The sequence below is a fragment of the Melospiza georgiana genome, chromosome 3, assembly GCF_028018845.1.
Source record: "Melospiza georgiana isolate bMelGeo1 chromosome 3, bMelGeo1.pri, whole genome shotgun sequence".
NCBI lineage: Eukaryota > Metazoa > Chordata > Aves > Passeriformes > Passerellidae > Melospiza > Melospiza georgiana.
In genome coordinates, this window is record NC_080432.1 from 104,052,689 (window position 1) to 104,067,337 (window position 14,649).

The following is a 14,649-nucleotide window of genomic DNA, read 5'->3' on the forward strand; positions in this document are numbered from 1 at the left end:
TCCCTCAACTGCTCCTCAAAAGAGTTGTGTTCCAGTCTCTTCACCAATTTCACTGCCGTTCTCTGGACTCGCTCAGTGCCTTCCTGACTTGAGGGGCTCAGAACTGGACGCAGCACCGGAGGTGCAGCCCCACCAGTGCCAAGCACAGGGAAACAGTCACTGCCCTGGTCCTGCTGCCCACAATATTGCTGATACAGGCCAGAATGTCATCAGCTTTCCTGGCCACCTGAGCACGTGCTGGCTCATGTTTGGTCACTGTCAACCAACGTCCCCATGTTTTTTTTCTGCTAAGCAGCTTTCCAGCTGCTTTCCCCCCAGCCTGTAGCCCTGTTGTGATTCAAGTGCAGGATGCAGCACTCGGTCTTGTTGAACCTCATACTGCTGTGCTGGCTTGTACATCCAGCCTGTCCAGATCACCCTGCAGAGCCTTTCTGTAGATCAACACTCCCACCCCCATTTGTGCAGCCTTGTCACAGAATGAAATGTCTGCTTGCTTCAGGAACTCTGCTGCTGGTGACATATTCAAAATAAAATGTTTTTCATTTATGTTGGAGATCTGAATGCCTACAGATTTCAAAGAGGAAGGTAAAATTGTTGTTGTAAGGTGTATGATTATGAAGTTTAGCTACTTAAGTAAGCAGTACACTCTATTCTTTCACACTATCATATTAAATAGGTAGTTCACTATTTTTGAAATAAAAGTTACCTCTTAGAGAGTTTTCTGTCATGATAATTTTTCTGATTTCGTCTCCTAATCTTCTTGATGTGCCTGAAGTTGCTGTCTTTTAACATGCTCTCTTTTAGTAGTCAACCACAGTCACTGAATGGTAGTTTTAAATATGATGCTTTTGTTTGTAACACATCTATTACTGGTGTCTGGACCTGCCTGATCAGGCACTCTATGTCATCAGAGTAAGCTCAGTAAGCAGTGTAGTCAGTCTGTGCTATATCTAGTATTGATGGAACATGTTGAGATGGTCAAATTTTAGGATAGCTGCAGCCTTTGTTTTCTCTTTTCATAATGTTTGAAGATAGTATGACTCACAGAACTGTAGCAGCCCACAGTTGCTGGAATTAGTGTGATTTCAAAGGCACAGCAGGGTTTGATGGCTGCCCATGGACAAGCACTAAAGTGCTTGGTGCCCTTCTCTTCTTGCAGTCATACGTGTTCCCTACCCACCTGTAAAGAGGTGCAGATCCAAGCCCAAAATGTGCAATGACGGCAGGATATGAGGTGCAAACAGAGAGGACTTGTTGTGCTTCCACGAGGGTTGATTCAAGCAGTTACTCTTTATGGTGCACAAGCCACTGAAACTAAAACTGTCCATCAGAGTGTGAGAAGGCTGGAAGGTTATTGTGGAGTGATACAGGAGGGAAAATATTTGGTTCGGTTTTGGCTCAGCTTTCTGCTTTAAATGATTGTGATGGGAAGATGTGGAGGTCATAGAGGAATTGATGGCTCTTTTGGTATGGTCACTGCCTCCAGAACTGTGAGGCACCTTTGTAGCCAATTCATTATTGCTAAGGGATTTTCTGGAATGCCTGATACTAACTATTTTGTATTACCTCATCGGTATGTCTCATCTATTAGTGCTTTTGAGGACAAGAATACTCCAGGCAGAGAAATAGTGGATAATTTTCTTGTCTCTTTTTTGAGAATATAGACCTCAAAATTCACAAGTCTTATGAGGTACTGCTGGTTGTGTGCAGCACTGAAGTCTCAGGTTTTTACCTGGATGCCAGGTGTTACATGTGCAGTGCAGAAGAATGCTGCTTAGAAATTTTTCTTCTATGATGCCATAATCTCAGAGGCCCAGAGTTAGACTGCCTGTATTTTTTCCATTTTAATTGAACAGCCACAATATCTGGCTCAGAGAATTCATATGGATAGTGTGTCTAGTATAGGATGATTATTTTCTACAGGGATGCTCTTTTAATATAATTCACAGGGAGTTTTAGTCTTTGTCTACAAGGGTAATGGATAAGAAAACAGAGAAAAATAAAATGCAGATGAGAAATGGAATGTTATATATGGTAAAATAAAGAAACAGACTAGCCTAATGACATCCAAGAAACACATATAACCAAGCTCCAGGATTCCAGAGTGATAATCTCATTAGTTTCATATTATTATGCAACTGTCAACTACTGGACCTTTATGGAGTCACAGAAATTTATGGCAGAAACTGAAGCAGGTTAGAAATTTAAATTAATTAGAAATTAGCTCTAGTTTTTTATTTAACTCAGTTGTGATTTACAGTACTGGACTTGCCAAATTTTATTTTAAACAGTGGCCTGTCATTATGCTGCTGAAGAAGTCCAGGTTTTTCCATCAAACCTGAAGATGTATTTATTTTAGTAAGGATTACTATTCCTGCCAGTGGAATCCCCATAGATTTGGCTAATTGTAATATGGCTGTAAATATGTGTTTTCCATGGAAATGAGTTTAGTCACTGGAATTTTTGGGTTCTTTTAAAGTACTGATGGCTTTGATTAATGTGGTTGCCAAACACATGTATGGTTTGGAGAAAAACTCAGTTAATGTATTTACACTGAAGTGCTCACTATATGTATGTATTGCTTTTCTGGATGAAGCATGAATTGACAGCTTGACTGTCTCTCATGCATTTGTGCTGTTAGCAAATAAGGAAAGCCTCCTCTAGCTCAATCAGGATTGAGACTGTGCTGCAGAGATCTTGCCCTCTTGCAAATGTCTGTGAGCTTGAATCCAGTCTTTATGTAGGTTTTGTAGATATATTTTCATTGCTTTGTGGGTTTTTTTTTCCTTTTGTTGTAAGAAAGTAATTGAAAATTCCATATGTGACTGGTATGCAAAGAATCCAGAGACAGTACTACTAACCATGCATATAAGGACTGGGCAATATTTACAAGAACATGTAGTGACAGGACAGGGAGGAACAGTCTCAGACTGAAAATAGGATTAGGTTAGATACTGGGAAGAAATTCTTTACTCTGAGGGTGGTGAGGCACTGGAACACGTTGTCCAGAGAAGCTGTGGATGCCCTGTCCCTGGAAGTGTTCAAGGCAGCGTTGGATGAAGGTCTGAGAAACCTGGTCGAGTGAAAGATGTCCCTGCCCATGGCAGGGAATTGGAACAAGATGATTGTGAAGGTCCCTCCCAGTCCAAACCATTCCATGATCTGTAGTGGTAATATTAAATTTAACTTCATACTAACTTTCATTTTAGGACTAATCTTACTAGCACAGCAAGGCAATTGTTGACTTGTTAGGTACTGACATACAAATCTAATGCCAGGAGTCTTGAGTTTCCATATTAAAAAAAACCCCTAAAAATACAACCACAGAATTATAGCATGGTTTGTGTTGGGAGGGACCTTTTTTTGTTCTCTAGGTAATTGCTCAGTGGAGACTTCTTTTGAGATGTCTGCAGAGGGTGGATGCCTTTTCCACTGATCTTCTATTCATAACTTAGAACTGAGTAAATACTATTAGTAGTATGATTATGCCTTCTAAATAATCTGTATGAATGTAAAGATACCAAATACAAGAGAAACATGTTGAGTGTTGTATGATTCAAATTATACTTGCATTTAAAATCTGACCACAAATGTTACTAGCATTTTAATGTATAATTTTGAAACATTTTTAACATAATGCATAATTTCTTGTTTTTCTAGGTACGGCATGAACTGCCTCATTCAGTTTGAGGATTTTGCTAATGCCAATGCATTCCGCCTCCTGAATAAGTACCGTAACAAGTATTGCACTTTCAATGATGACATTCAAGGTAAAAAACTTTTTCCTTTTTCCTCTTCTCTTCACTGTTTTTCCCACAAGCCACAAAAATAAATCTTAATTTCCAGAGGGGAAAAAATTATCAACTTTATTGTAATATTTATAGATGTATAGGTCACATTTTGCCTTGGGTTTCCTCAGCATGAATTTTTGGTGAGCTGCATTTGCTCTTAACCTTTCATCTCTCATTTACACCTCATACTTTATTTAGATGTTTGCTCTTCAGGTTTAGGTTTTTTTAATAGTTTAATATGTGAATGGCTTTCCCCATATAAATTACTGACTTCTTTGAGCAAATATCAAAGCTCAGACCTGGACTGTACTTCCTTGGCTTTTTGTCACTGCAGTGACAACTGCTCCACTGTTCTTCCATGCAACTGGATTGATAAATGTCAAACTGTTTTTCACTTCTTAAGCTGACAACTCAGTTAAATATTAATGTAATTTTCCTCACAGTCTCACTCAGTATTAGATGGAAATGATCCTCTTGACTCTCTTTTTCCCATCTGAATAATTTATGGAATGAGCTAGAAAAAGGCAGATATCTAGGGTGGGAAATGTCCACAAGGGGAATTCCCCAGTGCTCAGTCTAAAAAGGCATCTTGTCCCTCCCTCCCTCCCAAGAAGACAGACAAGTAGGGCTGAAGTGGTGTATGCTACTACTCAGGTTGCCTTATATCTGGTCAGAGAAGAGCACTGAAAAATAACTTTATCTAGGGCAGTGGCTTCCATCCTTGAGAGCAGTCTGAAGTCAGATGAGCTGCTGGAGAGAGGTATCCAGAGAGGGCCCTGGGTATCCAGCTACCTCTTATTCCTGATGTTCCCTTGGGTATATGAAGGTCTCAGCAGTGACACGTCAGAAATGGAAGTTAACCTGTATATATTTTTCATGGCTTTCAGTTACACTTTAAGCCAACTGTTAAGAGCTGGAGTTTTCCAGAAGTCCTTATTGAGTCATGCTTGGGACCTAGGTCATATTTTAGTGACTCAGTGTCCATGGCAGTGGATTCAAATAGTCCTTGTCTTTCTGGTGTTAGGGATTTGACTATCCACATGAACCTTGTTCCTGTTATAAGCCTGGTTGAGTTCTACTTATGCATCTGAAACAGATTATGGAGAACAACCTCCCAGATGGGAAATAAACTAATTACAAAATGTCATTTCCTTTTGTAAGAAGCGTGGTGCTTCCTACCCTGAAGGGTCTGAGTGTAGCCATGGCTACAGCACTTCATTTTAGCAGGCCAAACAGCATCTGGAAGTTTCCGTCGTTGTTTAGAGGCCTGGTTCCCACAGGGAATTTCTTGCAGTATGAAGGTCCTTAATCCAAATCAGAAAGAGACTCAAGTAGAATGTGGTTTCAGAGAAATGGGAGTGTTTCAGCAAAAGTGTACCAACTACAAGTAAACTTACTTGACGAGGCCTTTTGTGTATTTGCAGTTTCAAACCACTTCATTCTCTCTCCTGCACCTTGGAAGGAAGTGTCTTGACATTCAGTAGTGTTGGAAGGCATCCCTTTGGCTTTTGTCTCATCTGCTGTAGCAGCTATCAGCCTTCCTTAGAAGTACAGCCTTTTAATTTATTTGTTCTCTGCAATCTAATTTGTGCTTATGGGGCTTTTGATATTTTCACAAACAATGCTTGTGACTTTTGGGCGATCTCCATCCTTAATATCTGTGTAGCTTCCAAGGGGTGAAAGTGGATGCATTTATTTCTGGTTTCTGTCATTTGTCATCATATCCCTGTAGTTACCTTCAGTAGCTTTTTTTTTCATAGCATATCATCTTCTCCTGTAGTCTGGAAGTAGAATACGAGCCCAATGATCTTTCATCACTCTTCCTCTTCCAGCTTTATAAACCCTAAGGATCTTTCACCTAGCAACTATAATGAGAATGGATGGTGTGAACTGCTTTATCAATCCTTTGAGATTTTCAGATTATAAATAGCATGACTTTTTCCAGGCTACTTGAAAGAGTGGCTTTCTCTGTATGCAAGTTGTGTTTTTTTGCAACAGTAAAGCTGACAAGTTGTGCCAAGGCAATAAAAGCAAAGGAATATAACACTGCATCTAATTTGCCATCATCTTCTGAAGATAATGCTTACATAGTATTTTAAACATAGTTTCTCCTAGCACTAATATTTTTCAAGAGAAAGCTATTTTAAGATCAAAAGAAGTGTTTAATATCTTCCATAGAAATGTTTAATATCTTTTATAGAAAGACTTGAGGATTTCTTTCTTTATATAAGATATCCCGAGAAAGGATCCCTATATATCTTTTATATATCTTAGTGATGCAATGAGGACCTTTCAGTATCTCAAGTCTAAAAAATACCCTAATATATGATCCTGATTTTTGACATTCACTAAAATAGATAAAGAAAACGTGGCAAGCTGCATATACCCATCTGCAAGTACTGACTTGGACAAATGCAGTTGCCCTCTCTTAGCTCACAGCTATTTACACAGGGTCAGCCTGCCCCTAACTGACAATGCAGAACATTTGGAAAAAGTCTGCCAAAACACTGGGCACAGAAAACCACTAAAGATTGACCATTAAGGATCACCTATAGACATAATTAAGAATTTCTGGAAACAGTCTCAATCCCTGCTACAGTACGGTCACATCCTTTACTCTGCAGAAGGCTTTGTCACTTTTTCTACATTACCTCTCTGTACACAAGCAATTGAGAAAAAGGTGAACAGAATTCTGACCAAATGGTATAAATCTGTATTGGAATAATAAAGTTCTTTGTACTTTAGCATTTTAGAAAGCATCTTTGGTTTTGGATAGGTGGTGAATTTCTTCCCTCTGAAATTACAATAATTTCTCCATATCTGTATTTTCAAAATATCTTCTTACAAACACAATAGCAATGTTTCCTTAGGGAGAAAATATTCACTTTTTCCCTTGGATTCCACTCTGGTTTTTTTCTAACCACAAATCAGCTTGGTGCTTTTTTTTCCTCTCTCTCTGAAATACTGAGACAGATTATTGGAAATGAAAATCAGAGAAAGCCTTTGGTTTAAAACAAATACTTTTATCTGCTGTTAGCTATTAGAGAACCTTTTCCAAAACTGAGGGGGGGGTTTGATCATCAGTTCCCATATGGGAGAAATATGAATTAATTTTGTAATGGCAAACTTCACAACATTTAGAATTAGGTCAGATTGCTAGCTTTGCTCATCTCCAATATACTTAGGGAAGGACGTGTCATGAGGAAAGGGTGGAATTTTCTAAAAGATCTGATATGTGATGGTTTTTTTCTTTCCAACCCCTTCCTGGGAATGGACCCATGGGACCTGTGTTGCCAAACAAAGCTGTTTGTCGGGGTGATTGCCCTTGAAGGCAGCAGGCTTGGGATTCACAGTTTAAAATTTCCTCAAAGAAACGAACCAGTTCCCTTCCCTGCTGCAGGGAGGTTGAACAAATCTCTTAATACCTGCTAAAACCAAAGTCCTAGGTACAAGGCTGTGCTGAAATCCTGCTTGTGGGTGGGGTTGGCTTGGGCCACACCTTCCTGCCCTTCACAAACCCAGGGTGTCACAATGCTCTCTTTCCTCACCCATTTTGACTTTGGTGAGTCTGTTGGAAGAGGTTTTGCTGCTTGGGCACAGTCAGTGGCTTAAGGCATGTTTGCATGTCTTCAGAGATGTGCATTTTTTCTTTTGGTGCTTATCATGTGGTCACTGGTTGCAATCACTGCTGACATGGATACATTTCAAATAGTGGCATAAATATCTCTTGCCTTGCTGCCTCTATGTAGGTCAATTTTTTCAATTATTACATTCTTTTCATCTTTTTCCCCCCTCTATACTTAAAAATTGTCTCAATTGACAATGACAAACTTCTGTAGTATAACACAATCTACATTAAATAATGTTTATCTGCTCTGTAATACTGAAGTTACAGGTCTTGTAGCTTCACGGTACCCACAATTGCAGTGCTTTCCCCCACAATGGACACAGGGCCTGTATTTTATGCCAATAAAAATATTTACACAGAGAGATTGCACTGGATTGGAATTAACTTCAGTATCCATCGTGACCTTAGATGTCATTAGTTTTGAACAGCTGTGTTGTTTGATTGCATCAACATTTTATGAAAAGAAAGAGACGTAAAGTAAAAAATGTAGACCACACATAACATAATTATTTCATTTTGTATTTTGATTTTATTTAAAATGTATGTTAAGTGTTCAGCAGACTGCCATTTGAATAACCAGGAAAATTATACCTGGAAGTTATGTTGTGACTAATTCAATGTTAAATCAGTGCCATTCTCAGAAATCAGAATTTCTGTGTTACGAACATTGTACTTTTTAAGACTCAATTTTTTTTGACATCAATATAAAAATTTATACATTTGGTACCTGGAAGTTTCCCTTCTTGAAATGAAATTGTAGAATTGTAGAGAAGATTTTGGATTTGTTGTTACAGTTGTGATGGGCATGGGGCTTCCACTTCTTTCTCTGACCAGGATTTTGAAAAATGCAGAGTGGAATGACATATAATAGTTCAGATATTTATATCATATATCTCAAATTCTGGTAAGATACGCAAACTGTAGAAAACTTCTTTCATAGACACGTGCTTTACTTTCAGAGGCATTGGCTTTCAAGTGAAACATGCTGAGATTTTAAAATGAAATAATTTTAAAAATAAAATAGTTTTTAAAAAATCCTGTTGAGACATATGCTGTAGGGTTATGTGAAGTGTATTTTTCTTTCGGTATATTAAGGATATCACCTCTTTGTTACTCAGTGATAAATTTAGATTGAAATCAGTATGTTTTCAAGTAAATACCCTACTGTAGCTTTTGTGTAATTTTACGTATGTATACACAAGCTCATTTATGTACAAGTATTCCTCTGTTTCTCTTTTTGCTCATTATGGGTTTAAAAAAGAAATCCATTCTCCCCCTGTTCCGGGGCAGCCAGCTCCAGGTGGTTCCAGGTGCTTGCTTGAGCAGGGTGTCACACTAAATGCCCTCCCAGCCCCCGCCATCCTGTGCTGCTGGGACTCTGTATCCTTTCCCAAATATGCCAGATGGTTGGTGTTTTAGACAGGCTGCATTTCTCCTTGCCTACAGCCTTTCCCCTCTTTCCCCTGCCTGCTGCAGAGCAGGGCAGTGTGCACATGCAGCTTTGAGAAGCCCATTCATGGCAAGAAGAAGGAGCTCCCATCTCATAAAATAGGGGCCTTTTCAACTGCCCACAGCTGTAGCATTTGCCTCGCTAGCAACTGAGATCTCACCTTTTCCATAGGATCTTTACTCCCCTTTTTTCCTGTATGTGTAGGAGATGGGAATGGATTTTTTTCCCTGGCACACTGTGAAGTGCTATTTGGATAGCTGGCAATGTTAACATGTGATTTCTGTTATGCTGTGTATTGAGAAATATGAATTTTACTTTTACCACTTCCTAATCTTTTAGTCCAGAATGAATACCTCAGGTTTTTGGATGTGCTGTAGAAAGTTCTTCCCTCTTATTGTTTGCTAGCTTTTTAAAATGAGATAGGTAAAATTACATAAAGGAACTACTAGCACTTGATTACAAGTTTTACTTTTTGAAACTTAAATAATGGACAAAGGTTTCAGTGCAATAATCCCTTTCTCACTAATTTAAATTAAATTTCGTGCAATATAAACTAAGTTCTTATTCCTCACATTTTGGGGCTTTTCCCCCCAAGTCTTTTGTTCAATTGTATCTGCTGAAAATGTAGTCTGTGCTCCCAGGCATTTACAGTGTGTCAGCCTCAAAAGGCTGTGGATCTCTTTTAACATATTCATGCTCATTTGTGCAGTTTATTGTAACAAGGCTAAATAATCTTGCACAGAAAATGAAGACTTGGTATAGAATAGTTTACCTTGATATTTCACATCTATTGTGTTTATACAAGACATGACTTACCTTCCTAAAAAACTATAATGAAATATTTGCTGTTGCAGCAGTTGACACTGCTTTAGGAAACTATCCTTTGTTAAATTTGCTTTGATTAATATTCTAGAAATCTGTGGAGAATAAAATGGGTTTTCAAAATCATGTTCTCGAACAATGTCTATCTTATCCTGCACACAAAGGATTTAACCTGTGCTCTGGCCAAACTGATTCTCCACCTCCTACAGCGATGACAGTCAGAAAAGTGACAAAAATCTGCTTGTGCCTCATGATGTCCACAAAAAGTGGTTTGCATCTGCCTTGGCAGATGGATGTGAATTGCATTTTGATTAATTTCAAAAGCTTGAGCCAGTATTCAGGGTGAACTGTAAGGTCATGGCGTTAGTCAGAGCAGTTCCGGTTAAACAGATCTGCCATTCAGGCGGCCGGTGCCCCCCTTCAGTGGGAGGGAAAAAGGGAAGCTGCTGACGAGGAGTGATGACAGCCACTGCCAGCAGCAGTGATAGTGGGTTCAGTAATCTAATAAACTGCCTTATTATTCCTTTCAGAGTCAAAAGGCTGAATAAAATTGGTGTGGAATACTTCTAAACACCCTTTTTAGGGCAATTCGTGATTTGAGAGAAAAGTCATATTTAAGCCTTTATCTATTGCTGTTATAAACTTTGTTCTGAATCACCCTCATGATGAACATACAGGTAACAGTAGCTCACATCCTATGCAAATATTCAATGCACAATGTATTGACATTCAGTGCAGGATTTTATTTATGTTTCACGTATCTTCTATTTCTCCTTAAAGCAGAAGATCATGTAGTGACAAATTTTGTAAAAATGTCCCAGCTGGTAATACTTAATGACAGTCCATTTTTCTGGCTAACAAGCTTAGCAACAGTACATCAGCCGTGAAGAGAAGTGGTATCCCAGCATTCCCATTAGTTATAAACCTCTGGTGTTTCATTTTGACTCTGTCACCACAAAGCAGCTTGAAGAGCAGCTTTCATGGCTCTCTGAGAACTCCTCTGATGGGGGCAGGGTGCTGTGATGACCACAACCTCAAGGAAAACAGGGATCTTATAGTTCTCCAGCTCAGCTTTCCTTTTCAGGAGACCAGATTGATGGTCCTAGGAACAGGCTGTGTTATGTAGGCTCCCTCCTCCTCCCCTGCAAGCCCAGCTGTGTAAAATGAAATAGGAGAAAGAATTTGGCATCCAACGAGACCATGGGATTTATTTCTTGCTGGTTATGAGGATTGTTTGGTAGAATACCAAGCGAAACTGAGAGCACACTCTTACTTCTCTTTTTTTGCCATTTTTGGTCTTTGCCAGCTTGGCACTTGCCTGAGGAAGACTAATTTCATCTGGGAAAGAAACAAGCTAGTTCTGGGAGACTGTGAGGTGGAAGTATCTCACTGTCTGATGGTTATTGTTCCCAAAGCCATGCTTCAGAGGAACCATTTTAAAGATTTTTTATTTAGAAGTCAGGGACAGAACAAGTCATAAAAATGACTAAAGAAGTAAAAAATGCCGTATTTTTATGGTCAAATCATTAAGTGGGCTGAGAACAAGGTGTTCTGTATTTCTGATGATTGAAGTGAAAAAAAAAGCACGTAACAAACATAATTCTGAAGACACATGTTTTTTAACTGTTTTAGTGGATTTACTTCAAAAAGTGACTTTCTAACTTTAAAATGTGCTCTTAAATTTTATCAAGCATTACCTTTTAGCTTTGAAAAAGTAACCGTTCTTGAAACTTAGATGATCCTACCTACAAACCGTAGATTCAAACGCGGCCTTCAACACCCAAATGATGTCCTTGAAGGAAAGTACAATACAAAGAAGCCAGTACCAGGCTTCTTACTACTTCTGTTCTTTTAGGTCCTGTAGTTTTAGCTACATATATTTGACAATCAATGGTCTGTGTGCCTTAAGTATGAATGCCTGTTTTGAGCATCTCACAGAGTTTAATGTGGGGATTACTGCTATCTCAGCTTTAAAATTCACCTTGTTAATGAGAAAATAGACTTGTGAATAGCAAATTTAGAGGAGCTGCTTATTGAGAGCAACTGTCCATTATGCAGATTCAGGGCCAAGTGCTTTTGTCAGGCTGATCATAGCCATTTCACACTTTTTATGAAGAAAGAATCAGTAGTAATATGAATTCTCCCCTCAACTGTGTGACGTGTAGGCAATTGCAGATAGGGCAGTGGTGATCAGGAACAGACTTGTAGGAGCCAGCAGATCCCCTTCTTGCAAGTTCTTGCAGGCTTCTCAAAATAATTCATGGCCTTGTCTTTGATTTCCTTGAGTCAGTCAGTGACAGCTGCTGCCCAGAAAGGGAAGAATTCACTTCTTATTCCTGGAACTGGACATTGCAGGGCCTGTGTTCATCTCCCTCTGGTCCAGCTCTCTCTGAATCAGATAGGCATTATAAATCTTCAAAGACTGTTGAAACCCATGTTTTGACTTTCAGTACCTAATTGTTAGCATCTGGACAGCTTTTTCAGTCCTAGAGAAATCAGTGCTGTCTGCAATTGGTTCTTCAGAATCTCCTCTAAATCCAGAACTTTGCTGGAGGTATTATCTACCTCACTACTATATTCCTGTCCACTAAGTTCCTTGCAGGAATAGAGTCTGATTTTTTTTTTTTTTTTTGTAGGCTCACCTTATGCTTTAGTGATGATAATAATTTGTGAAAAATACAAGCTTGTTGCATGAAGTCACAAACACATGAAAGAAGGTCTTCCCCTTCCAGTAGGCTTTGCTGGGGAGAAGGAGTCACCTTCAGTCTTTTGGTCAGAAGAGCCAGATGTGAGCTCCTGGTGACCAAACATCACTTCCTTGAGCACGACAGAGGCTGACAGCTGGACTCAGCAGTGCTGACAGTTCACCTGCAGTGCAGTGTATCAATTTGGGTGCAGTGATTCAAGTTAAGAAAATTTAACTTTCTGAAAGAAAGGGAGAATTGGTATTGTTACAGATAAGCAAAGCTGATTGGAACACCATCAGTCTTCAAATATAATAAATTACTTTTTGCAAAGTAACAGGCTTTCCAGTAGTAGATAAGAGGCTAAAAAGAAATAGAAGAAGAAAAGAAATGTTTAGATACGAAATTTTCAACCTTGAGTACAGTTAAGCACTGGAATAGCTTGCTGAGCTCTTTCAAATAAGAGTATTTGAAAGAAGACCTTAAGGACAAGTTAGGCAAAGATATGTCAGCAATCACAGAGGTTAGATTTACTCTGCCACTGTGAACAAATTTGAGTTAGATGCCTGGTTGAATTCTTTTCTTGCTCTACTTTTTATTAATAGCTGTTTCTCACAATGAGGACCAAAATTTCTCCATTCAAAGACAGACAGGTATCTTTTTTCCTGGGGTTCTGATTTGGAGGAAAAAGACCTCCCTAGGCTAAATCATAAAACTAAATGTTAGCCTTTTTCCCTGTGTGGCATTATTCAAAGATTTGAAAGGTGCCTCCAAATGTTTTAGAAGATACTAAACTGAAACTCCTGTCACAGTGGGCTCAAGTCTTAAATAAGCTGGCCTAATTCTTACAGGTGATTTAGCTTCTCTGTAAATGTTCAGTTTGATATTCTACTCTGACAACCTCCCCATGAGAAATGAAGTTTTATTTTAACCTTATATTTTACTGTACTTGAAAGTATATCTATTTAAAGAATGAAACCAGTAACCTAATTTTCAGTATCTGGATTTCTTAAAAATATTTCTCTCTGGACTCTCGCACCCTTCGTTCTAAAAAAGGTCATAACTAGAATATCTTACAAGAGTTTGAATGGCCTAGCCATTATACCCATCCATAGAATCAGTCTATTTTATTTAATGTTAAAGTGATATTGTCACTTACATTTAACTTTTGTAAAACAAACTCTTAACTCCAGTCAACTGTTTGTTACCACCCTCAGTATTTGTATCTTTTAGCCAAAAGATGCTGTGGCATTACTTAAAATGTAAAGTTCTGTAATTCTTTTAAGAATAACCAGATATATTCTTTTTTTCTTTTCTTTTTTTTATTTCAGGAACTGCATCTGTTGCTGTTGCAGGTCTTCTTGCAGCTCTGCGTATCACCAAGAACAAACTGTCAGATCACACAGTGTTGTTCCAGGGAGCTGGAGAGGTAGGTGTTTTTATACATTGGGGAAATTGTTCTATGATGAGTTTTATTAATATTTACTGAGTTTACATGTGTCCTATAAACAAGACAATTAAATGAATAGAATAATTACTAACACCTGCTAAAAGTTGGTTTTTAGTTCAAATGTAAACTCACAGAAAAAGCTGTGATCATCTGGTGAAGCCTCATCTTTTTTGTAAGACATTTTTTGGAGATCTGCTCTCTTTTTAGAACTTCAAGTTTTAGCTCTTCCACTGTAAATTATTGAACTGCTCTTGATATAACCAAGCAAAACATTTTTTGACAGATGAGGAAATACAGCGGAGAAAGTAAATTTAACATATTTATCCAAGTCAGCATTATTTAGTAAGAAGTGCCCCTTTGGTTTTTTTTGAATTGAATATAGTTTTTCAGTATTCTGCATATTAAGGTCATCCATTTCTGAGGATCTTTATGCAGACTATTTTTTAATACTAATTTTTGAGTATTAATTTCTACGCTGCTGACACACAAGTGCAGGCTGTACTTATCTACAGTATGGCTTGTCATCTTTTGTATGAAGCCTACAACCCCATGCTGGCTTCTTTAATTTCATTAAATATTTGGTGCTATGTCTGCAGTTTTCAAGTGGCTTGTATCCATATCTGTCGTGTCATCACCTTACTGCATCAAGACTATCCATCTTTCTAGAGTTCCTTCCCCTGGTTTTCTTCCATCTTCAACAAGCAGATGAATTAATGGTCTGATTTTTATTTTTTTGTCAATAGTTTTACTGTGGCTGTTGCTGCCAAGAGGTAATGGTAGCTATCACCCCTGCTGCAGGAGCTGTTTCTTAATAAAACTAACTA

At 38.4% G+C, this 14,649-nt stretch overlaps 1 protein-coding gene across 2 annotated transcripts in view; it reads left to right on the plus strand.

The window, feature by feature from the left end:
• ME1 (malic enzyme 1) overlaps positions 1-14,649 on the plus strand; it is a 154,925-nt gene that overhangs the window by 114,421 nt on the left and 25,855 nt on the right. For both annotated transcript variants that reach the window (XM_058020521.1, XM_058020522.1), the window contains exons 7-8: positions 3,661-3,770; positions 13,707-13,804. In XM_058020521.1, the coding sequence (XP_057876504.1) occupies positions 3,661-3,770; positions 13,707-13,804 (208 nt within the window). The remainder of the gene's footprint in view (positions 1-3,660; positions 3,771-13,706; positions 13,805-14,649) is intronic.